Genomic DNA, 26,911 nt, shown 5'->3' with positions numbered 1-26,911 from the left:
GTATCTCCTTAAGGTCAATTAACAACGATATACTGAACTCAGAGAAGTCCTTTACTAACCAGTTGTCCCCACTTCCTACCCTTTGTTTGACTTATATGTAAGGGTTTTGGAATATGTGCATGCAAATACTCAGTGCATATTATCAAGATTCGTTAAAGGGCCATTCTAGGTCAAAATAGTCTCATCTGACTGACTGGTGAGATCATTTATTAAAGATACTGTACGGCTCTTTCAAACCCTGAACTCCCAAACATCACCAGCTGGTGAAATAGCACATCTCAGGAATCACAATTTATATTTAACGGGATTCTTAGTTCAAACCAGATTTGCAAATTATTTAACCATTAGAAAATCAGACACAGAACAAAGGACATCAAGCTTTTGTATTAGCGGCAGACTTTAATATTAAAAAGAATAAAGACTATTAATACAAGCAGAAAGCTGCCAAAGCTTTATAGAATCTGCTGAGAATAGAGAACACTGATGGTTTGGTCTTTCATAACTCATACAAGAACAATTTCTGCACACAGGCCAATATGTAACACATTTATATAGTATAATTATATATTTTATTAATAATTATATTATATAATTATTATATTTGTATAAAAGATTTAGAATGAGAATATTGGACAAAAAGCTTGGAAATTCAAAGTTAAGAACGGTACCCTATTTAACTCGCCACATAACACGGTGAGAAAGCATATCACTAACAAGATCCAAGTTCTACAAGGATCAAGCTCAATGGTTTTTACCAGTGTTTCATTATTTTATGACTGAAGCAATCCTGAGAATGCATTCATAGTCACTGCAAAACAGTATATAATCTTGGATGACTTCAGCGGAGTTTACTTGCAATGCACAGAAGTCAATTGATTAGGTGTGACCAGTACACATTTCCTTTTCACAAGGGCTCCAATATACATTTTTTGACTCTTCTTTCCTTCCCTCAGCACTTTCTCTCCCTGTTCCCATCCACCACTTCACACAACCAATGAAGACATGACTAGACTCACCTGATCCTGGAGTGATTAACGGTCCCTCCAGTTCGAGTGCTTCATCTTCACACTGATCATCTAGCTTTTTCTTTTTTTTCTTTGTTGGATCTCTGGGTTTCCTCAAAAGAGAGAGTTCCTCTGGGTGTCTGATGTCTAGGGAGAAAAATCAAAACCATTTTTTAAAATGGAAAAACAAATGGCATGTAACCTAAAAACAGCCTGTGTACTGGAGGAGTGGAGGGTAGTTAACATAGCACCAATCTTTAAAAAGGGGATTACAAGAAGGGGTCTAGGGAGCTACAGATCAGTGAGAGCCTAACTTCTGTTCCTGGCTAACTGGTAGAACCCATAATAAAAAAATCAGGGTGGTCTATAACCATGTTGCTCAACCCCATGGGCCAGAGCTAGATAGATTCATAGATTGTAAGGCTGGAAGGGACCTTGGAAGATGATCAAGTCCATCATCTAGCATGGGGTCCTCTGGAAGCCACAGCAATAAATGCTGCCACTGCTCCCCCACTGACAAATGCAGACCCATGAGAAGCTTCACAAACCACATTCTGCCAGATGCTGAGCACCACTGGTCTATAATACAGGTGAACAGGCCTTGTGGGGAAGAGTCAGCTTGCCTTTTGTAAACGGAGGTCATGCCTCACGACCTACTAGAGTCCTTTGTGGGTATCAACAAGCATGTGGATCAGGGCCATCTGGTTACTACAATGTACCTTGACTTTCAAAAAGCTTTGGACAAAGTCCTGTACCAAAGGCTGTGGATGAAATTGGGCCATCATGGAATTAGGTGCAAGGTCTGCTCATGGATCAGCAATTGGCTGAAGGATAAAAAAGGCTGTTATGCCACTGCATAAATCCCTGGTACATTCACACCTTGAATTGTGTGTGCAGTTCTGGTGCCCCCCACATCAAAGGATACAATAGATCTAGAAGAAGTATAGAGAAGGGTGATAAGGATGATCATATGGGCTTGAAGCAGCTTCTGTACATGGCAAGTCTAAATAGACCAGGACTTTTTAGCTTAGGGAAAAGACAACAGGGATGGGGATATGACGGTGACCTATAAAATAATGAATGGTGCACAGAAAGTAGAGAGAGATTACCATTTACCAACTCTCATAACATATCAGAACTAGGAGACATACAAGGAAGTCATTAGGCAACAGGTTAAAAAGCTAATGAAAGTGAGTTTAAAACATTTTTTTTATTTTTTTTTTTTTTTTTATATATACACACACTGTGCGATTAACTTATGGAACTCACTGCCACAAGATGACAATTTAACCAGGTTCAAAATTCAGGCAGGACAGGTTAATGAGTGGGTATTAAACAAGATAGTAGAGCTCCAGCCTCCAAATTAGGACTCAATAGGCCTCAGCGCTGGAAGCTGTAAAGGAGAGTTATAGCAAGGATAGTTGTGAAGAGAGCCAAGACTGATGACAAATAAGTTGCAGCTGCTGTTACGGAGTAAAAGGAGCCAACGAAGGAATGCAAGGAGAAGGGGTGCCATGGTTAAAGGTGATGGATTATAGGTAATGCTTCTTGGCATGGAATTTTCATAATTTTAGCCATTTTCTGGCTGAGAACAAATTTTTGATTGGCAACATTTCCCTAAGATAAATCCATTTCTGATTTTTCTGCTGGTCGCTGACAGGCTGAAGATGAATTTGGTGCGAGCAGGTCAAGAGTAGTCTTCTGGGATGAACTCTCATTACTTGGGCTAACTGATTTATACAAGCGACCACATCTTTCAGGTCCATAGTGCATCAGACTGAAACATTTTGAGTACTTATAACTAAAACTGCTTGTTGTGACAAAACAGATTGATATTATTTTCAAAGAATATTTTAATCTGGACTGCTTTAATTTTTAATAAGCATTGAAATCTGTATTTAGGCACTCAATAAATGTCAGCTTGTTCACTTCAATGTGAACAATGAGCAATTGGCAGTTTTGAAAAGAAAGTCAAGTCACTTATTTAGGTACCAGACTATGGATTTTAGGAGCCTGGCATTCAGCCACCTCTTCTTGAAAATTGTTATTTTCAAGGTAATTGTTTCTATTTGCTCTTGGAAAATTTTTATGTTCTTTAAATATTAATGACAGATACATGATGCACATTTTTCATACACATTATTATACCTCATTATAATCATGTAATTTAGGAAAAATCTATCAGAGTTTATGCCTGTAGGGCATCCTTGGCCATGGGAGCAGCCAGGACACCCTTTGGTAGCCATGCGGCCGCTGCCCAGCTGCAGCCGTACCCTTGAATCTCGCCTGCTACACCTTGCTCTTAATGAAGGTTATAAAAGGGAGACTGCCTGAGTGAACCTGAGCCTGTGTCAGTCCCCACTTGGCCTCTCCTGGGTCCCCTCAGTCACAGTCTTGAGCCCCCAGGTTAGCAGGCCCTCTCAGCCTGTCTGTACCCCGCTGGGCACCTGTCTCCCCAAGGGCTCCTTGCCTCCCCTACACCATGCCGTGAGCCTTGCAGGTGTTTCCCTACACACCCCTTCCTGGACCCCTGGTCCTGCACACCGCCCCTTCCCTGGGCTCCTGGCCCTGCACAACGCCCCTTCCCTGGACACACGGGCCCTCTGTGGGTTCAAAATAAAAAGCCACTTGCCTGCAAAACTCTGCCTTCCTCTGCCCAGGTAACATTCCTCTGTTCCCGGGCCTGCAGTGTTGGTTATATAAACTCTAGTCCCTTCAGGAGCCCTACTTCCAGAAGCTCCTCACTTTGTGGCTGCCGGGGGGAGACTGCCTGACCAGCTTAGGCTCCAGGGTTATAAAGCTCCAGCCTGAGCCCTCTTCCGGTCAGGTGTCTCTCTCATTAGCCCCCTGTGCCACTGGCAAGCAGCCTCGCAGGCTGCTAGCTCCCCTTGAAGGAGCAGACACATACCAGTGCCCTGCTACAATACCACTGTCTTCACTGTGCAAAAAAAGGAGTAACAAAACCACATTTTTAAAGAAGTCAGTTTTTGTCACAGAAATTATGGCTGTGAAAGACATAGCTATACATGTATAATTCTATTTACTATGATTTTTTAATTTGTTCTGAGACAAAAGATGTTTTGGGACATTCTACTTGCTTCAGAACAGCTTGCTGGAGAGAGACAAACATGAAACTCTCTTTACAAAGTGCTAATATACAAAGACAGCTTGTTTTGACAAAAAGTAAGAACATACAACCCTAGGGAAAGACTTCAGGCAGCGGTGTCAGGTAAGCCTGTACCAGAGCTGAGGATTTACAGATCAACTACTAAAGTACAAACAAAAATGTGCTCCTTCATCAGTAAGAGTGACCAGGGTCCAGAAAAGTTTTTCTCAGAGGGGAGAAAATGATCTAATTTGACAAGTATTTTTTTAAAAAGACGTACTATTTGATTTAAAGGGATAGCATCAATTGGTATTATTGGAGGTGACAAATACTCAAAGTTCATTTTTCTGATATTAAAAAGGATGTATGATATGACCTAAATTAAAAAGAAATCCCTTAAAATATGCAGCAGTTTTCCTTTTTTGCTGATATTTATATAAATCTTTTTCAGCTATTTTTCCCCCTTGGCCAACTGAAGATATGAAAGAGATGTATCAATAGTCAGAATACTAGTTTTAGCCAGCCTGTCAGTCACCTACTCACAACTGGGCAGGGTTAAGAGACATGTTAATTAAGAAATGGCAACCAGCCGGTATCTGCATTACCAGCAATGGACCTGCAATACTGGGGTATTGTAGAAATAGCAATAATACCAGCATAGCCAGAAGAAGTGTTGAACCCAAAGCAACCAACAACAAAACCATACACATTACATAATACATACATTTCAGACCAGAAACAGCAATATACTGGAGGATACTGGTGCTTCAGTATGCTCATGTCTGTCCATACTCAGCTCCAACTGGAAAAATGGCTTTATAATGAAATTCGTATTTGCTAGAGCTTGGATTAAACTGTAAACAGGCTGGTTGCAATCCAGGTTCCCTTTCTGACACTGAAAAAACAAAACTCTGTCTAATACTGTACAAGTTTTATGGTATTGATATTTAAAAACCTGACCTGGAAAATCATTTACCCGGGCAAGAATCCATTTTACTGTGATGATGAAAGCCCACAAATCCTGATCTAGGAGCTCTAAAATATGACTTGTATTAAAAAAAGAATATTATCAACTGCACTTAGAAATCTGGAAACTAGAGTTTCAGGGCACTCTCTTGCAGCTAGTTACTTGTGTTTTTGACTCCTTTTGTTTTTAACTCGTGTCGGCATATTCCATGCGACAATGGCTAGTTATACGGAGACAGCACTATGGAAGATTTGATCGATAAAGAGTAAGGAAAGCAAAATACACTATTTCTACCACCACCTGCTCTCTTCATGAGCAGGTCTTGTAGTCTGTAGGTTTTAAAATACCTAAGGAGGTACCTAGTAGGGTTTCACTGTTTTCAACCTATTCATTAATCCACCTCAATTTGGGCAGCTCACGAGTGTTAACTGAAAGCTCATCCTTCAACAGCTTCAAAGCCAAGTAGAATAAAGCTACTGATGATGCTCTTCAGAGAAATCCCACAGCCCACTGCCTGACACCTGCTATTCCATTATGGCACTGACAGCAAGCTACTAGCCTGTGAACATAGGCCTCTATGACTTCCAGGTGAACATGGCTACGTACAGCCAGTCAAAAAGCCTGCAGCTGAATCAGTTCAACCATCACAGCTTAGTCTAAGCTACATAGGTTGAACCGATAAGCAAGTGAACAGACGTTCACTTTTGATTCAGGAAATGCAGCCATATGTCTGCAGTGGCTCAGGCCAGAAGCCGGGGGACGCTAGAGCATGCCTCCCTGCTGGGCTGGAGTAGACAACTTGGGCCAAGGCTAGCCTGCCCATTTTGTGAGTGGGGATTTGTGGGGGAGGTGCAAAGCACCGTGGGATGCTGGAGGACAGAGTTAACTTGAAACTGGAGGGGATCTGGGACAGAAGTTTAATAAACCAATTTCATCTAAATCCGTTCAGTCTGATACTACACCCACTCAGGTGGATCTGAAGCCGGTTTTGGCCATTTCAAAAGCAGTTCATATGCACTGAACTTCTGTGGTGTTACAGATATGAACTGGTTTCCGATCACTAATACCAGTTCATGTGTAATTTCTGTCCCTAGCCCTATGGTTTTGCTGGACTTCTTTTTGTCCCTAGAAAGCTATATTCCTACCTCTCATGGCTGTGAACTGAACATAGTCCACAAGTGATGTTTTCCCGACTATACCTAGGCACAGTCTTAAACAACATCCACCTTGATTCATCTCCTTATGCATTAACTCAAGAACAAATGAAACTTCAAATGTCATGTTCAATTTTACTGCAGGTTGTGTGAATACACTGTAAGGAGAACGGTTTATAAGAAAAACCCACACAGGAGAATTGCTGCGGAACAGGAAAAGGAAGGAACTAAGGACGAGACAAAAGGCCAGGAAGGGGAAGGCTTAGAAACAAATGACTGAAGTAGTTTCAATATTACAGTGTGAGCATATTTTCCCAACAAGAGGGATGCTAAATGAGACAGTAAATAACGATGCTAATAAACTAAATGTTAAATGGGTCATATTCTACCCTTGATCTTTTGTGCAGTCTTTCCATTTACAGAAGCAGGAATTTGCTGTGGATCTGTGTACAATGTATAACCTCAACCAGAGGAATATAAAGCTTGAATTTGGGCCTCATCAAATAATGCACTGGACACATTTGAACTGCACACCAAGACAGATGCGCTCCCTATACTGCTAGTTAGCATCTGCACATATGGACATACATTATCCACATCTGTGAAAAACTACTAGTGGAGCATTAGGATAAAAGTTAACAAAAAACCAAAACCCTCTCACAGTGACACACTGCAAGCCAAGTGCACAGTGTTTGCTTTACACTATTAGTAATATGTGAGAAACAGATGGCTACCGTACTCTAGACAGACATGTCTGATTTTCTCTGCTTTGGAGTGTGTCATCCCCCAAACTGTTCCTGTCAAAACCAAATCTTTCACTGAAGAGTTGGTGCTATCTTACTTTTATTATAATAATAAAGATTGAGTTATGGCCTCTGCACTCCATAATTTAAGTTTGGAGTTATGATGATGCAGATGGAGATTTCCCCCTGAAAAAACAAATGCCCCGCACAGGAAAGGACCCAGCAAATAACATCAATATAAAAATTAAAGGTAAAAATTATGCACATCAGTAACCTAGAATAAAACTATATTGCATTTATCCACATACAACTGCCTTTACTGGGTTGTCTCGAAATTTAGTGCTTGTACATTATTTGTCTTTTTGTTTAAGCTCATAAACCCAGTGACAGAATAGACCACATTTCCTCCGAGCAGTTGTGGCTCTCTGTGCCAATAATTCAAGAATTAAAGCATCCAAAACAGCGATCTGATCAGTTCTGAAGCAGCTGTTCTGTTCTATAATGTTAATCTAAAGATTAAGAGTTCCCTGTAGCACATGTTGCTAGCATCATCATTGCTCTTACACAAGTCTATGGCACCGATAAGAGACTATTTTAAAATCTGAATTACGCTTGTATTGTAAACTGATAATGTTGAGGATCTGACTGAGACAACATTCTCTGACGACAGCAACTTTACCAGCAGGGCCCTCGATGCTCTGCTACAGCGCCAGGTTATTAAACTAGGCATGTCTCAAATGGTGTCACAAAACAGACCTCCGTTAGACGGTGACAGTCCCAAACCTCCGTACACCCTACCTGTAACAATGCAAGAATGTGGCATGAACTATCGTGACTGCTTGGAAGGAGGATTAGTGAAGTGTGTATGTACTTGAATGGTCTAACATTTTATCTTTTTTCAAAAAGCCAAAATCACTATGTTCACTTTTGCTCTTTGCTTCTATCAACTGTCAGATGTTCTAGTCTTTCCTCCCCCCGCCCCAGTTTGCTCGATTTAAATCTCCTCAGGTTTTATGTTGGCTATATACTTAAATGCTACTGTAATTCAAATAAATGAATGAGCCTACTTTACCAAAATAAAAAATACATTTTATGCCCTCTGACAACAGTTACATTCACCATCACTGCATAATTGTGAGCAACACATGCAGGCATGGCTTTATTAAAAAATAAGACACAAATGCACATAACACTGTTATGGAAAATCTGCTGCAATAGCCAAGATTGTGGTGCAAGAGACATCAGTGCAATTAGTGAAGGAGGAAGCATAATATGAAGAGTTGCCTTAATGTTTCTGCAAATTTTATATTCCTATGCTTATTTCTGGTATGTTAACAACTGAAACTCTGCCTCAAGTAAAGCTATTCAAATGTGGTTCAAGTGACAGAGACAACGGAGAGGTGGGCTACAGGCCAACCTCAGCTCCTGAAAGAAATCTGTTTTGGAAGTTCACCAAGTTTTACCATCTGATTTCAAAGCAAGTTTTTATAGCTCCTTCTAAATTGCTTACAAAGCTATCTTCAGATAGACAGACTACAAAGATTGCATACTGAAAATTATAAAGCAGCTGCCTTAAAAATGTTCAAAGGAGAGCTAGTAAAAGGCAACTGCTGTCCTGCATCATTAGACTGCTGACAACCATTATACCCATTTCTCCGCAGGCTCGGAAGTTTTGCACTGACAAACCACAAATGCTACAGAAATTTTAGTCCATTAGATATGTTTTTCCCCACCACAGAACCTGTAATGGCTTCAGTGTGAATGCTAAGCACAGTATTTTTTAAAACAAGTGATGGAAAAGGGGCTTTATGTGAAGAAAGAGCTCCTTATACAGCTTTAAATTTCTATACAAGAATCAGAAGTATGGAAAAATAGATCTAGAAAGTGACAATCAAGCAGTAAGTTTTGTGCATTTTACTGAAGTACTTTTTAATTACTCAGTAAATTATTGGTGGAAAAAAGGTTCACCACCACATGATTAATACATTTACAAAGGATCTTAAAACATGCTTTGAATAAAGAGACGGTCTTGGCAAACATGTTGCTTAGTTTTTGTAGTTAAAGCAAAGAAATTCCACAGGTTTAAGGACTACCAGATGGTAATGCTCTACTTAATTAGAAACTGAGTCAAGAAGTTGCTATTAGCTCCAGATTTTCTATTTTAGTCCGATAGAAGAAGAGACACTCCCTTAAAAGACAGTAGGGGGAGAACACACTTTAAGCCTCCAAGCAGGTTTGCACTTTTAGCAAAGTTTCAGGTCAGCTGACAGGCTAAAATGCTGGAAACATTTGCTGTTAAATATACCCAGTGCACAGGGTAATGCATCTCAAGCCAAGGTATTGTTCTTGGTGAGAAATTCACAACTGAAAATTAACTGGACTTGGGCAGTTTATTTCAGGGGAAGCAGGATCTGGTTGGCAAAGAATCACTCTGACACAACCTTCTAGCGAAATACTGCTACTAGAAAAGAAATGCCAGAGGGTTTATTTCCCCCCGCCAGAAGAAGCTGGAGCAAAAGGTTTAGTGCAGTGGTCCCCAACCAGTTGATCGTGATCGACTGGTCCATTGCAGAGCCTCTTCTGGTCGATCCTGGGGGGATCTGGGTGCCTGCACACACACATCCCCCACCACTAGCCCACCAGGTCAATCTGTTGGGGGAGGGAAGGGGCAGGGGCCAGATCGAGGCCCCCGGTGTGGCCCAGCCAGGAGCAAGGGAAGGCAAGTGGGGCCCTAGCCCGGCTGGGTGGTGGGAGGATTGGAGCCTGGCAGGCTGCTCCAGGGGCGCAGGAGGGTGTGTGCAGGGGGAAAAAAAAAAAAAACAAAAAAAACACACTCCCGCTGCTGGGTGCACCCAGCTGGAGGCCCTAGGGGCATGTGCCCCCTCAACTCTGCATGGAGTGGAGGCAGCTACCACTGCCCGCTGTGCCTCAAGCCCCGTTGCAGCTGGCCATGTGTGGACGTGGCTCAGCCCAGCAGCAGGACCCACGTGGTGTTGGGCTGCAATCGCAGCCACTTCTGCCCCATGCACAAATTGAGGGCTGCACATGCTGTCCCCCATCTGCCAAATGCAGGGTAGTACAGACAGCTGCAGCAGCAGTGAGGGAGGGAATGGGACTGGGGCAGGCCCTGCACAGCTGGGGCGGGGCATGGGACTGAGCCGCGAGTGGCTCGTCCAGGGGGCGTGTGCCCCCGGATCTGCACGCGGGGCAAGGTGGGCTCCCGCTGCAGGCTGGGGCCAGGCTCTTTCTGGTGGCGGCAGTGGGCCACGCTGCGCTTGGACCACTGCAGTCGCCTAAAAATTCACCGTACGCCCCCCGACCCTCCTCCCAGCACAGCTGCCACCCGCCCCAAGTGCAGCCCAGACCAGCCCAACCCCTGCTTGGAAGGTTAAAAAGGTTGGAGACCGCCGGTTTAGTACTTTCTCACTTTTCTGACAGGTCATTACTCTCCAATGTGGTTTCCATGAGCTCTCTTTTTCCTTCCTTTCTCTCTCTCTGTCTTAAAGCCCTCATTATCTATATACAAAAGAGACCAGTTTTGAGTTGAATAAGTTACTCAAAAACAAATAAAATATACTTACAGTAAAATAAATTAAGCTATTTTCATGCCAGCATAAAACATATCTCAACTGGGTCATACAGCTAGGCTGGCAGACTCTGCATGATACTTTTCTACAAAACCAATCCGCAGGGATATACACTGGAGAACTGCATGTGGAATAAGTAAAAGAAGTCAAAGGCTCTGGGCTCAGGTCTGTACAGATGCTGTTAGGTTGTATTTGTCTCAGCATCTCTATTGCATCTGTGACTAAAATTAGTTTGCAACAGGAACACTTTTAAAACGATACAATTTGACCCAGAAGCCTGAAGGGGAAACTAAAGTAACAGAAGTAAAAAGTGGGGGGGGCGGCAGGAGGGGTGAGATATTCTTGATACGCCTGTGCCAGTTCTTGCTATGCTTCCCACATAAACCATTTTCCTTTAGCATTCAGCCATTTTGCTGCAAAATTCATACTAACCAGAAATATCTTAAACAGAGTGCAATGACCAGAAAGACTATGGGTCCTTTCCAGACATATTTTTAATGAGAAAAAATCCTTCTCTAATACTAAGCTAATGAAGTGCAAACCCATTTCATGTGCATTAGGACAGAAATGTAAGCAGGCACGTGTCTCTCCAACTTGTGAATCATGATGCTTCCTCTTCCCCTTTTCTGCATCCTTACTCCCAAAGGCCCAAAATGGCAATTTGTTTCAGAATAGAGACACCATTGCTGCTAGAAGAAACTCCCTTGGCCTCTCATTTAATCATCCCTTTCTTACATTTTCTCTCATCTTCACTCCCACATTTCAAGATACATTGCAATGGTTCCAAATCATTCTTGTGGGTGCCTAAATGAGACTTTGGTGGAATTTTAAGTGTCCAGGTCTTAAAAAGTGATCTATCACAATCCTGCTCCAGCAGCCACAAAACTATGCAAGTGCCTAAAATGCTGCTGAGGTGTCTTGCCTTGGGCTTGTGCACATGCTCAGAAGCAATCCAGACCAAGCACCTTGGGAGCAATGTGATCCAACCTGGTGCTGCAGGAACCTACACTCAGCCACTGTTTCCAGTTTAGCAAGTGTTTGCAGAGCACACTTGGCTACCACTTCACAGAATGCTCACTCTCAGACACAGGCAATGGTGGTGCCTTTTTTCTGCAGAACAGCCTAGTGGTTAGAGCACTTGCCCAGAAAATGAGCCCTCTGCCAAAGGGGACTCAATCACACCTCTCACTTTCCAAGAGCATGCTCTAACCACCCAACTATGAACTGGTTGACCCTTCAACTCCTCCTTTAGACTCTGGTCACCCATAGTGCAGAATTCATTGGGCTGATGAGCAATCAGGACTCGTGGTAGAGGTGATATCCTTCATTAGATCAACTAGATTTTGGCAAAAAAAATGTGGGAATCCAACTCTGATCCTGCGAGAACGGGATCTTGGGAGACGGGAGGCCAAGGCTCTGCTTTTGTTGCAAGTGAAATGCATGACTAAGCCTGAGGGAGGAACTGGGACCCAGGTTGCCCACATCCTGGGTAAATACTCTTACAAATAGACTGTTACGCAAAAAAGGTGGACACCCTCAGGATTAGCCACGCAGCTGTCTCCTCGCCACATGGGGAATGGGGCCGTCCTGATTCCCACATGGCCAGGAAAGCTGTCCTGGCAGCAGGGACTGCTGCATCCCAGCCAGGTGGGGATTGGGTCGGGTCAATAACTTGGAGGGTGGGGGGGCTGGAGGGGGCATGGAATAGCCATGTGGGGACTGGGTCCCTCCTGATTTCCATGTGGCTGGGAAAGATGTCCCCACCCGGTAGGGATGCTGCCTGGCAGCCATGTGGGGATCAGGAGGGTTTCAATCCCCATGTGGCTGCCAGGCATGGGATGGTCCCAATCCCCATGTGCCCGTCTCCTCCACATGGGGATCGGACTCTCTCTCAATCCCCATGTGGCTGTCAGGCAGCATCCCCGTCAGGTGGGAACTCCTTTCCCGGCCACGTGGGGATCGGGACTCTCCTGATCCTCACGTGGCTGTCAGGCAGTATGTCCCCAGACAGAGACCCCTCTCCTGATCCTCCTGAACCCCATGTGGCTGCCAGGCAGCATCTCCACAGAGCATCCCTGCTGAGCAAGAATACCTCTCCCATCCATATGGGGATTGGGTCCTATCCCCACATGGCTGGGATGCAGCAGTCGCAGCTGCTGGGACAGCTTTCTTCCCCACCTCCCCCTACATGGGGATTGGGACTAACCCTGTGCTCCCTGCCATCCCCAGGCTGGCACCTGGGAGAGCCTGGAGCTCCCTTTGGCTGCTGCAGTGGGGTCAAGCAGGGCAGGAACACGCCTGGTTTCAACTGCTCTGGCTGGAAGCAAAGTTGGTCCCAAGCTGGAACATATGTAGACCCTTTCCAGGGCACAGTTTACTGCACCTTATTTTAATATGCAGTAACTTACTGTGTGTTAACAGCATGCCTCCCTGCTCAATGCCTCACTGATCTAGCTTGGGACCTGTCATTCTAACTGCCTATTCCCTCCTCCCCCAGTGGCAGCAAGATGATAGCAGAGCTCAGTGGAGATTAAATAATACCCCATGGAATGGTATGGGTTTAACGACTGTTAGCTATCAAGACGCAGAGCAAAGCAATAGCCACTTCTCTCCTACTCAGGCTTCTGGGAAAGCAAATGGTTTAAGGGATATGAAGTAAACTTGATTAATCCTGTTGTCGTTGAATCTTCAGGGCTGTTTTCTTCCTTCATTTGAGAAATCCATGGTTGTAAATATGCAGTGCTTTTGTATATTTTATCTTGGGGGGGGGGAAAAAAGTCTCATAAAGTAAGTTAAATAAGGGTCCTGTGACTGGAACTGCTTGTCTGAATAGAAATACTTGTGTGCATCAAGATAGGATAAGGTTATCAAAAAATGATTTTCAGATCTCAGCAGGCTTGAAGAGACATAGCGTTCTGCAGCACAAGTCACATTAAGACTACAGAGGAAAACCAGACAAAATACTTTACAGAAGGCTACTGCTACACAACATAGCCAGCTTAATTCATGGTTCTGCTTGCACATTTTTGTCTATACAAAATAAAGCCACATATTGTTGCAGGAATTGATGCTGATAAAAGTGATTATTCAACAGGTAACATTTATATGATCAGAAATATGAAGTAAAAAACCCCTCAAAACTGTAACAGTGAGTAAAACTGTTACACAGGTTTCCAACTGGGTTTTGAAAACTTCATCTTATAGAAAGATACGCTCTTCAACTTCATCTTTTTTTATTCAGAGTGCCTCATTTCATGGGCCTTTTAAAGGAAAAGGAATAGGTCTAAACATACAAAAACCCCTACAATTTCATTTAAAAAAAGTTACAGGTTAGTCATGCAAACAGTGTTTAGTGCTGATGCAATTCCCCTAAATTAGAAGTGTGTTTTAAAGTGGGAATATTTTTCAGCTAGCTCACCACTGCCTGGAACCAGTGAACATAGAAGTTACTGCTGTTTCACATCTGCATGGTGATTCCTAGAAACATGAAACCTCAAAAACCATTCCCTTACCATTTTGGACCCGAACCGATTCTTTTTTCTGAATGCCTGTGAAGTTGTACAGCTCTTGTTTCCTGGCTAAAGTCTGAGCAATTAAGTAACAATAGGCTTGTCTTTATAATACAACTGTATCGGTTAAAGTTTTAGAGCACATGCCAAAGGCAAAAAAAAATTGCTTTTCCAGTCAAAGGGTGGGATAAGACTGTGGCTGTATTAGAAGCTGTGCATTATTTGAGTATAAAACCAGTCAATATGCCCTCAATGAAGTTTTACTGGCTTCGTATATGCAGTAATGGACAATATTCAGAACACTGCTTTACAGTTCCTACAGTTGGCCAATTGTTTAAATAGCTATTTGGGTGAAGGCCAAGCCCTTGCCTCGCCTCCAAAGCTGAAGCAGCTATTTGAGAACATTCTTTCAAAGAAAGGCCTCTTGAAATGCCCAATAAGTTCTGAGGATGTAGGACAAATTGGATCTGATCCCAGTACTCTGAAAATATGGCAGTAAAAAAAGGAAAGGGAAAGGCTGAAGAGGTTAAGGAAGGGGGCAGTAAGGGAAAGACTGAACAAGTGCTGTAATTTTCTCTTTGCCAGCCTCTAATGGCTTTGTCTGCGTGGGAAAGCTGGCATGCAGACAAGGCAGTGCGACTCTATAAGGGACTAGCTATTCTGATGCAACTCCTATGTGGACCCTAAGCAGTGTCTTCAAGAAAACTGCTTCACGCTACTTTCCAAGTGGAGCTGGCCACCTTCAGCTAAAGAAAGTGCTAAGGCATAACGAAGAGTCCACGCAGAGTTAGTGTAGAGCAGCTACCGCCCTATAGATTCACACTGTGGCTTGTCTGTATGGAGAAGTGAGCAAACAGTAAGAACTCACACCATCACTGTGCCATGTTCAGGCCAATTCGAAATCCCACTGTCGTTTTCTCCCTACTCCATCACTTGGATCACTGGAAATTGTGGAAACGACCTGGCAGATGCCTCAAATATTTGTATGTGGTAGGAGGGGAAGTTGTGGGGGGGGGGGGGGGGGGGGGGGACAAGAGGAAGGGGTTGGTATACCAATGAAGTAGCCCCTCCACCCTTTAGCTCTTGTATTTATTTAAAGGATAGTGGAATCCTTTTGCTCAGGTTGTCAAACACATATAACAGGCAGTACACATTTAGAAAGAGATCAAATACGGAAATTTTCACTTGAGTGGCAGAATGTGATGGGACTATGAACTGGAATGACTCAGTCATGACAGCTGTTGTACAACTCCAGTTCTCCTAAAACAGACTGGTTTAAAATGAACCATCTCTCCTTTCCTACATACTGAAGTCCCTAGGCCACCGATTCCCTAAATCGGGGTAGGAAGCCAAAATCTATGCTAGATTATCTGCCAGATCAGATGAGAATTTGGGCATGCTTGACAGTTATCTAATTGTTTTGTTTCAGTATTAATGCTGGCATGCAAGTGTGTCTGTATCAGATGCCAGCTACAAGAGAGTGAACTACTAAGAGTAGAAAGAAGTCACGCAGAGTTAGCAGAGAGGAGGAAACGTGCTGCAGTAGAGCACATGTTAAAGGCATATACAACACAAAGACTGTCAGAAGCAAAACGGTCTGCAACTGCTGCACACTTGATGTTTTTCCACAAGTGGGAATGAATCCCCAAGTTGTCTTTTTCCCAAATGATCCAGAGGCCTTCTGCAAGCACCTCAAACTCCTTTTACTAAAAATCCTGGACTTCAGCTGGATTCAAATCAGGCTTGCTAGACTAAATCAGGACACGGTGAATACATCCAGTTATATTTTCCATGTCAAACCACAAAGAGCAATCAGAGAGAGAATAAGTAAGAAATACAAGGTCAAGTTCATTGCCATTCAATGATGCCTTCAAAATATGATCCAAAAAACCTATTTAAATGACCACTGTCATTAAGCAGTGGTTGAAAAAAATTAAAGACACTTTTTATTTTCATATAACTTAATATTAGTTGAGAAGAATAGTAAGGGGAGAATTTTATTTCTGTTACCCAGTGGACATTGGATAGTTAGCTTAATTATCTTTTAAAATTTGTTTCTCATGTTTGGTTCTTATGCAGGAACAGAAGCAAAAAAAAATTGTTCTGAAGTACAATTGTAAAAAAACAAATGAGCAAAAAACCCCCCAAAACAATGGAAAAAACCCAACATCCACCTTCCCCCACGCACCACCCCGAAATAGGCTGGGGTACATTTAGCAATTGCAATTAAATACAAAACAAAACCGAAGAGTTGACAGTATCTCTCTATCTTAAGGGTTTCTTCCAATCCCATCTCCCAAGCATAATGAAGATTGAAAGTAAGATCCTGCTCTATAATGCAGTGGTTATCCCCATGCTACTGTACGGGGGAGAGACGTGGGTGACACACTGAAGCCATCTTAAGCACCGGAGTGGTTCCATCAGCGTTGCTTCAGGAAGTTCCTTCGCATTAGATGGGAAGACCACTGCACCAAAGCTAAGATCATGCAAAGATCATGAAACATCAACTCCGCTGGGCTGGCCACTGTGAGTAGATGGCTGATACTCGGCTCCTGAAGCAAGTCCTCTTCTCTCAACTCAGTCATGGTAAGAGGACCCGTGAAGGACAGAGGAAGTGCTACAAAGGACAACCTGAAAGCATGCCTTAAGACAGGTGGCATCAACCTTACAAACTGGGAAGTGCTGGCTAGTAACAGGTCTCAATGGCACGGCACCATACATCAACCTACAGCCCACTTCAAAGAGAACCGTCTTGCTCAGGCAGCCGAGAAATGGCAGAGGAGGAAGGAAAGTGCGTACCATTCTGGCCAACAGTTTGTGCGCCCCCTCAAGGCACCGCTTATTATATCTGTGGGAAAACTTGCAGAGCATGGATTGGACTGCTCAGCCATCTTAAAACTCAATAATCCCCATCCCCAGCAGACACACTGAGGGATAGCTGAAGACTGCCAAATCTTCCATCATCATAGTATCAAGTCAGCAAACCTTATTTATTAATTTTTCACTAGCTTTGGGTCCAAGCTGTAAACCGGTACATTTGTTAGTTCCCAAATGCTTTGTCTCTTCAAGATGTTTCCCCAGCTGTATATCCAGCTTACAAAGATCTTTATTAGCTACATGCTAGTCCGAGACACTGCAAAGGATTTATCAGGATTTCATTTAGGTCCTGACATTAAGATAAATGTTGCTTCTGTTTATGGCTTGGGGGGGGGGGGGGGGGCAGGGAAGAGATGAATAATTGGAATTCTTTCTACGAAGATGACACCTAAATGAATATTTATAGTCCTGAGAGATAGGAGACCGTGATGATGTGAGAAATTAATCACTAAAGCAACAGGTGTACGTCCTACTACTAAGCAGGAACAGGACTGTGGTCTTTACTGCCGCTTTTCACACTCTACCAATTTGCCATGGAAAATTAAGTTTATTTTTGCACAAAGTCTAGAAGGAAAACAAGACTAATCTGTCTCCCAGAAGAAATGTGATTTTAGAGATGGAGCCACTCTCTGATGAGCAGTCCTCTGTGAGTCTTTAAAGAGACAAAGACTGAACCAAGATCAGATGATCTTTCAACATACTGCTATTGATAAACCATGACAAGACTTATTTACATCTGCAAGGGAGGCAGGACACGGCCTGAACAATCCTTTGCTTCTCCCTGCTGCCCCTGGCTGCCACCTCTGGCACTTGCTTTTACAGTAATTCTCAGACATCCATGAACAGTGCTCTTAAGGCCAATACCTGCCGCATGCTGATTTATTCCCTTGTGTATGGTCACCAAGATTAGGCAGAAGTTCTGGGAACAGTGTGTGTTTGCTACTAGGAGCACCAAACAGCTTACATTTTACAAAAGCAAATACTCTTTTTATAGAATTTTTTTGGCAAGGGAGGAGGTGGAAATATTAAATACATTTCAGAAGTCAGAGGACATTCTGTACTGAATGAGAAACCGTTTTATAACGGCAGGTCAAACCTGGTGTCTAGACTGCCTGATTGTTACCGTGTCCCTTCGGGAAGATGCGTTCCACAGTCCCACCTGCATCGTGATGCTCCAAAATGCCAATCCCATGTAATGTCAGGCTGCATTTAGTGGCTTTATGCAAGAGCATTTTTTTTTTTTTAGGAACGAACCATATTTACTCCTCTCCATGCTCCCTTTGCCCCCGAGTCATCTTCTACAGCAACTTGCTGTTTTAAAATAAAGGCAGAGGGGGAAAGAGAGGTTATGCTTACAGTTTCTAAACTAGATTCTTAACCAGGCTGCCACACCACCTTGGGGTGCCTTGAGATCCTTTCAAGGGTGTTGCAGTGTGCCATGCAATGTTAGCGCTGCTAGGTTCATAAATCGTAGAGTCGGAAGGGACCCCGAAGGATCATCATGTCCGACCCCCTGCCCCAGGCAGGAAAGAGCACTGAGGTCAGATGACCTCAGCCAGGTGTCTATCTAGCCTCCTCTTCAAAACCTCCAAGTTAGGCAAGAGTACCACCTCCCTTGGCAGCCTGTTCCAGATTCTGGCCACCCTTACTGTGAAAAATGTCTTCCTAATGTCTAACCTGAATCTACTCTCCACTAGTTTGTACCCATTATTCCCAGCTACTCCTAGGGGTGCTCTGGTAAATAGCACATCTACAATTCTCTGTTGTACTCCCTTGATAAACATATAGGCAGCTACAAGGTCACACCTCAGCCATCTCTTGTGAAGGCTGAAGAGATCCAGATCCCTCAACCTCCCCTTGTAGGGTCCTGCACGATGGCCTCTAATCATGAGTGGCCCTCTGAACCCTCTCCAGATTCTCCTCATCCCTCTTGAAGTGCGGTGCCCAAAACTGGACACAGTACTCCAACTGTGGCCTAACCAATGATGCATAGAGGGGGAACATCACCTCCCTCGATCTGCTGGTCATGCATCTGCTAATGCACAACAAGGTGCAACTGGCTTTGTCAATGGCTTTATTACACTGATGCTCATCTTGGAGTCAACTATGACTCCAAGATCCCTCAGCCGCTGAGCTGCTGAGGAGGTCATCCCCCAGCCTATACGTGTGCTGGGGATTCCTCCTCCCTAGGTGGAGCACCTTGCATTTGTCTTTGTTAAGTTGCATTCTGTTGCGTTCTGCCCATTGATCCAACCTGTCCAGATCGGCATGTATCCGCTCCCTGCCCTCCAGCGTGTTAACTTAACTTTGCCCCATAACTTGGTGTCATCTGCAAACTTGGACAGGGTGCTCTCCGCTCCTTTGTCCAAATAGCTGATGAAGATATTATATAGCACTGGTCCAAGGACCAAACCCTGCAGGACACCACTGCCCACTTTTTACCCGTACAAACACGATTTATATGACAACAGGAGATTTCAAATAGAAATCCAGAGTGTTAAAAATATTCTTCCTTTTTGTGGTCTTTCAATTCTTTGCAACAGAAGAATTGATTTTTTAAATTTTCCTGTACTAAAAAAAGAAAAAAGAAAACTAGGAGCTGAAATTCTCTTATTGGTGCCTTGAGTTTAAAAAGGTTGAGAACCACTGTTCTAGACAGAGCGCCATGTGGACCTGAGGGGCTCCTTGCATCTGTCTATTCCATCCCTAAAGATCCGATTGTGCCTCCCTTCCCCCTCCCTCTTTCAGAGACCCCCTGCAACTCTTCCTCCTGCCTTGGGGTCTATATCTCACCACCGCATGCCAGGGTCCCACACTCTCTTCCCTCCCTGTCCTCCGCCCCATCCACTCAGACCAGGGTCTCTCATTTCTCTCCCTTCCAGTGACTCTCCCTCCCATACTGGGGTTCTGGGTGCAAAGCCCAGTGCTAGCACTGTGACTACCATGATTTGTCTTGGAGTCACCAAAGTATTTAAGATGGCAATATTCTGAAGTTCATTAGGAGGATGGCTAGAGATGAGACATCGATATTGTTCTGCTGCTGGACATTATTCATAGGTGCCAACCACACTTCTGGCATCTTGTCTATAGATCAAAGAGTTATGTCAAGCAGAGAGTAAGGGCTCTATGTATCCCCATCTTTTCCTCCTTTGTTTTTTGGCTTTAATTTATACTGCAGGATTACTACAGAACCCATGTGTAGAAGGCCCTAGAGTAGCGATTTTTTTTCCTGCGTAGTTTCCCTCTTAATATCCTTCCATCTCTGTCTGGTTTGGTTTCCTACTCTGGGAGAAGGGAAGGGAATTTTTGTGTCATGTCTTGCACTTCCTTTCCACTAGTAAGGCAGGAAACATGAAGCGTTCCCTGGAGAGTACTACAGAATATCCACAGCTAAGCGGCAGAGTATAACACTTTTTCAGCATTCTGAATTTCAGCTGTCCCAGGTAACATGCCAATAAAAGTAGGCTCAAAAGGAAAATAAATTAAACTATAGCTATATACAGCCATTCCATTTCTAACAGGAGTGTCCCCAAGCTTTCAAGCTTTTTGGCTTGGAGCAAAAATGGCCACTCTGGGAGAAAAATAATCTGGCAACAACCAGAAAGAAATCGCTCCCAGGAGAGTTTCTCCCGTGAGACTGAATGTCTGTATGTTTTGCCCTGGCTTAACTCCTCTCAGGACCCATGAGAAGCAGAGCTAAAGGAAAGGCTCCCATGCCTTCCCAAGGCCAGGGTCACCCCAGTCTGGTTAAGGCATGGGAGGCAGCTGCTCCCACCCCTCTCAGACACAGAGGGAAGGGAGAAGCAGCTGCCAGCTGTCCCCTGCCTGCTTCTCAGAAATTTCCACCAATAGAAATGTTCTGTTTGCTGCTAATGTTTTATTCCTCTGGTTGGAAGGTTGCTTTAGGGCCTGCATAAAGAATATTTGCAAGGTGCACCTCCTCACTTATTCTGAGTCATCCTTCCACTTTTTTTTTTGGATCCTTCAAATATGTACTCTGCATACAGTATTTCCTCTTCCACAAAAGATGATGACATTTGACTCAGTTTCATAGATTCACAGATTGTTAAGGGCTGGAAGGGACCTTGCAGATCTTCGGGTTCAGCCCCCACTGCTCTAGGCAGGAAGACAACTGGGGTTAGGTGACCCTAGAGAGGTGACTGTCTAGTCTCCTCTTGAAAACCTCCAGGGTAGGTGACTGCATCACCTCCGGAGGGAGTTTGTTCCACACATTCACATTTCACTCTACAGCTCCAGGAAAAGCATCGTGATGGGCAAGAACAGAAGCACTGAAAAAAGGCTTCGCACTTGCAGTCTGCTGTTTGCTTTCCCTCTCACATATGCCCACATAGCAGCAGAGGAGTTTCCTGCCTTGTGACTTTGTGACTCCTGCCAAAACACTACAAAATGCTAGCTACAAGCAGCAGAAGTATGAGTGGGAGTAGCCTGCAAGACAGCTGTACAAGGGCATGGGAAGATGCAAGGCTTCCAAGGGTCCACTATACAACAAAGAAGGATTTTTCTGTTGATGCTTATGTGAAGTACTCAGGCAGCATTAAAAACTGCTGCATTATATAGGAGTTACTACTTGTACAACACTAGGGGCATTTATACACGTGCTCCGGGAGTGAAGGAGGGGACACTTTAGAGCAGCTCTAATTAAAGCACCTGGAGCAGTGTCCCTGCTCTTGAAAATGCTGGCAGGGGCACTTTAACTAAAGCTTGTAAAAAAAGCTCTAGTTAAAAGCGCCCCCACTGCCCTTTGAAGTGCAGGGATGCCGATACACGAGATGCTGGGGTTTGCTGGAGCATGGTAACTAATTAGCACACTCCAACACACTGTAATTACAGCGCGTCAGGACAGCCTTACTGCTTGTGTATAGGTGCCCTAAGAGAGCAAGTGATGCTCAATAATAGACAGAAGTGGTCACAATCCTGACATTCCCTTCTACCATCAAAACCTTACACCCAAAAAGAGGCTAACCAAACTCTACAGTGATCTCTGAAAACACAAAAGAATATTTTGGGGGCTGTTTGCCATATAAAAAAAAACCTTGGTGGGCCTGAGAAAGGAAAAAGCACACACAAGCACCAATGGTGTATGGTATATAAGAGGGGTAGGGACATTACTGCTCTCAGGAACATGCTCTACCGATTTGTATTTGAAATATGGAAGGCAGACAGAACACTAAAGACATAACCACATAATATGACATGAACTCAAACAATTAAGAGTGAAGTTTTACTTTTTCTACTCTAGTGCCTAGCTATCAGGAGGGAGGAAGGCAAGGAGACAAACATGACTTTACACTTGAAAATTTTTTTCAGCTACCCTACTGCTCTCCAGACAATGTCCCAAAATGAACCCTGAGCAAGACAACCCAGCTTTAACATGATGTGCATCACCATCACCACTGTAAAGACAGAGCATAAAACTCTTTCTCCAAAATTGCTTAGATGGTGTTTCCAGAGTTCCAGTTGTACGAGATGGACTAGCACAGGCAAACTCTCTTTCTTCCTCTCCTTCGGCCATGAACAGCCTTGGCACTAGTGGTCACAAGTAGGAGTGAAGTAGGGATAAAGATACTTAAATCTCCCAATCCAATTCTCACATGCAATGCCACTCTGGAATTGCCATTATGCTGTCCTTTGGGAATATGGCAGATTATACCCCAACTGGATTTTTAGGTTTCTCCCTGGTCGAGTACAGGCTACTACCCTTCAATTCCACAGGACCTTCAGGATAATTTGATGGCAGAAAGCCTGATCTCATGTAGCAGGAGTCTCCACTTACTGTACTGGTCTTTAGTTCTGCTTTATGGTGGCAAGCCATGGTGTCTGTGCCAGCTGTTAGGAAAAAAAAATGTAGCACTAATGTTCAGCAATCTGACATTTTCCAGCCTCACATGGCCTCCAGGACTGCAGTAAGGTAGGTTCCTCCTATGTAGAAACCTGCCCACTCTGATTCAAATGGCAGAAGCCATACCACCTAAGCCGGGAGAACTTCAAAGGGGGAGAAGGACTAGATGTTACCTGTCAGCAATGACAGCAATTCTTTAGGCTACGCAACAGAACAAAAATTAAAATCAAAATAGAAACAGGTTGTACAGTTATTTCAATTAATTCATTCACTGGAAGCTGCAATATGTTAAAATGATTTAAGCATTTCCAAAATTCTAGGGCCACCCAACAGATACAGGTGTGGATGGCTTTTGTCAAGACCTTATGAGCCAGAGTTTCTGCTTTAAAAAAGTAAAATAAAATAAAAATGACCACTGTAACAGTGCAGTACTTTTGTTACAATCCCTTCTCGCCAAAAAACCCCAAACAGGTGTGCTGCACCATTTGAGAGACTTGAGGGAGGTAATGATTTTGAACATTTAAATACAGATTTTTCCTCCAACACTCTGGTTTTTAACAAAACTGGACCGTAATCACTTGACTAAATGCAGTGTCCTTTCTTAAACCACACCAATGGTATTAACTTCTTTTTTTTAGGGATACAGTGAGGAAACAGTCTCAAGATCATCAGCAAAATAAATACCGGCTCTGAAACAGTCATCTCCCCATCTGTACTAAAATACTTTGGTGATGGTCAGCAGTATAATACTAAGACAGGTACCATAAACATCTGAAAGGGCAAAAGCATTATAAGTTAAGTTCCTGTTCCGCTATTTTGATTTCTCCCAATTTGAGAAAGGTACTATTCTGAGGAGGAAAGTAAGCTGTAGGAACACAGACAGGATAACCCTTTGGAAACTAAGGAAGCAGATGGAAAAAGCCAAGCTGGCTTCTCACTTGGCTTCCCCTTTCATGAAGGCAAATCTGAAGGGAAACTGTCAGCTGTCCAAAACTACTGCACTCCTACTTTGGGCTAGAAAGGAAGACCCTAGGCTTATTATGGAACACAAAAATTAAACTGTTGACCCTCTTCCATCTGTTGACCATGATGCAGATTTCCCATAACTGAACCACGATACCTGGAAACTGGCTCCAGAAGATAAAACTTGCTGCTCATACCAGGTAGGACAAAAACTTTTTTTAAATATATAGCCTCATACTTCTGCAACCCAATTTGTTCAGAGCTGAGATGACCTAACCACCAAAAGAGTCATCTCCCCTGGAGAAGGAAAGGAAGAACAAACAAGAACTCGGGAACACCATGGACAACAGTGTCCAAGTTACTGTTTGCAAGAGACCCTTGTTAGCCCATGATTACGCACACATTTTGGGGAAGTAAAGAACAAAAGCCTTGCAGCTACAACTAACTAGTCTGTCATCTGTCTGACCACCCTGTGTCCAAAACCCGCAGAGCCCTCAGTTGTCTAGCAGGGCTCCTGTTTTCCCACCCACAGATCTTTAGGCTGACTCAGTTCATAAAAGAGGTCTTGGGGAGAGGGGGAGGGAGCCCACAGCACAGGGGGAAGGGGAAAGGGGAGGAAGAAAATGACACACATGTGAAATCCACTGACAAAGGGACAGATATCTCCAAAGTCTTCCAGCAGCAAACAGTCCCTGTGCAGATTCAGCAAGGCAAAGCTACCACTCCTTTTGCCCAACAGTCATGTGGTCTCTTGGCATGGAAAGGAATTTTGCAAGATAACATGCCTCAAATAAGCATTTCCAATTCTCCAATCCTCAGGCATTCAGCACGCTGATCTAGTGTCCAAGGACATGCCCTTCCCTCCTCTGAATCCTGGCCCACCGTGGAGGTCACAAACAGGAAAGAAAAGGGCAGAGCCAGTGCTCATGACTCTTGCTAAAAGGTTTCACATATATCCCAAGTAAGTCTCAGACACAGAAGAAGTCTAAGTGGCAGCTTTTTTGGGCAAGCTCTGGGAAGAGAGGATAAAAAAAAAACGCTGGTACGTTTTAGCATCCAGGAAGAACTCCAAGATCCACTCAAGAAGTTCATGGACCACAGAAAAAACAAGATAACTTGCCCTTTATATCATCTGCCCATCATATGCCTTCAATCAGCTCTCATATCCTTTTTCTTGTAGAAATGTTTGGGTACCATTACTTCCACGTGAACAGCTTCTGGTCCAACCCCAAGAAAAGGCAGAGAGGTCTGCTCAAATGCTTCCCTCCCTCCACATCTCGTCCTGCAGGCACTACTATTCCCCTTCCATCTTGTTACTACTGGATTTGGTAGCTATGCTCTGTGGAGCCAGTAATATCTGGCCTCCAGTAAACCCAGAGGGACCAAGACTAGACAGTGGGAATCCAATTATAAATAAATCAAATAGTTTTTGATCTACCAAAAGAAATCTGGCCTGGTAAGAAAATAAAATTAACTAAAGATAGGTAGATAGGGTTAATTAGAATGCTCCCCTCTGCACCAGCAGAGCTAATCTGATACTTGACTCAAACGCTTTGTGAGCTCTAGGGGAAAGGATGGGAACATGCTCCCAAGAACTGCATAGGTCCTAGCTGCAACAAAAGTACCTGTCACCCACATAAAGTCACAGCTGAGGTTTAGTTAGCTGGATGGAATCATTTATCTTATCCTACCTACCAGCATCTTTGAGCATTTGCTCTTTAAACTGATCAAAAACATCCCAGACATAAAATAAACCACTATGCTTAAACCCATGTAGGACTCTGAATGTTCTGTGGCATCAGTAACAGATCTTAAGTGATTAACCATATCAGAATTTCCTGATGTGACTCACTCCTGCAGATTCACTAGCAACAAAGCAGAAGCTCACGACATCTTTGGCAGCAAAAGATTTAATACTTGATAGATAAAAGTATTAAAACAATGGTGGATGGCAGGGGATTCAGCCTCAAATAAAGCTTAAGTCTAATTGAAAGAGGGAAAATTTAGGATTCTTTACTGCTATTTTAGTAAAAGAATTAAATCAACCACATGCATTTGTAGCTAAATACATATTAAGGCCATGTCATAATAGTTCACTTATAGCTGAGCACTTCCTGCCTAATGACATAAATGGGTCAGCCAAGAGTAATCCATATCTTCTTTCTGAAAGCAGAAATAGATTTACTATGACAAAGCTCAAATTGCAGACTCCGGTTAGGAAGACACACTGATGCTCATTTCCTTTTGGAACAGAGACTGCCCTTGAGTGAAGGAACATAGTGTGATACACCCAAATAAGCCAGGCTGAATACTGTTACTAGGCAATGCTAAATAGAAAGAGATGACCACAGAACTGGAGCATAACATTTAAGTTAGGCATCTACAAATAGCCACCTTTTGTGCTCAATACTCAGATTACAAGCCACAACTTGGGTTTCTGAGGATAAAAGGGCCAGATCCTGGAGACTAACAGCATCCAAACAGCTAAGGCAGGTAGAGAGGTCCCTACAGGAAACTTAAGCTACAACATAGGAGTAGGGGTGCACCGATAGAGATTTTTTGGGCCAATACTGACGGCTGATTTTTAAGGAGGCATATTGGCTGATACCGATCTGGTTTCCGATACACAGCCTAGCATCTTAAAGAGCAGAGTCCAGCTGGTAAGTTTGTTGTGATGGAAGGGGAGGGGGAAGGGGCATGGGAGCAGCCCCCCCCCCCCCAAATCACCATAGCTCCCCCAACCCCCCTCCCAGCACTGCTGCCGCCCACCTCGAGGACAGCCTGGCTCAGCCCCTGACGGAAAGAGCCCAACACCAGCCTCAGCCAGCAGCAGCAGCTGCCCTGCCCCATGCAGATCCAGGGGCCGCCCCCTGTCCCTATGCCCTCCTGGGGTGCACAGCAGTGGGAGCCTCCCTCCACCCCTGTCCCCTGCAGATGAGCTGCAACTCTGCCCCGTGCCCTGCCTCACCCCAGCAGATTGAGCCCCAGCCCCACTCCCTCCCTCACCGCGGGGGCCTCCAACTGCCTCTCCCCTATGCCCCTTCCCTTCTACCACAAATTTACCAGCTGGACACTGTTCTTCAAGCTGCTGGGCTGAGTATCGGAAATCGGATCGGTATCAGCCAATATGGCTCCTTAAAA

The 26,911-nt window shown here is 43.9% G+C and overlaps 1 protein-coding gene across 2 annotated transcripts in view; it reads right to left on the bottom strand.

The window, feature by feature from the left end:
* FERMT2 (FERM domain containing kindlin 2) overlaps window positions 1-26,911 on the bottom strand; it is an 85,264-nt gene that overhangs the window by 32,259 nt on the left and 26,094 nt on the right. For both annotated transcript variants that reach the window (XM_006278432.4, XM_006278433.4), the window contains exon 3: window positions 1,017-1,151. In XM_006278432.4, the coding sequence (XP_006278494.1) occupies window positions 1,017-1,151 (135 nt within the window). The remainder of the gene's footprint in view (window positions 1-1,016; window positions 1,152-26,911) is intronic.

Source organism: Alligator mississippiensis, chromosome 2 (genome assembly GCF_030867095.1).
Source record: "Alligator mississippiensis isolate rAllMis1 chromosome 2, rAllMis1, whole genome shotgun sequence".
Taxonomy (NCBI): Eukaryota; Metazoa; Chordata; order Crocodylia; family Alligatoridae; genus Alligator; species Alligator mississippiensis.
This window is presented reverse-complemented; position numbering and strand designations above follow the sequence as displayed.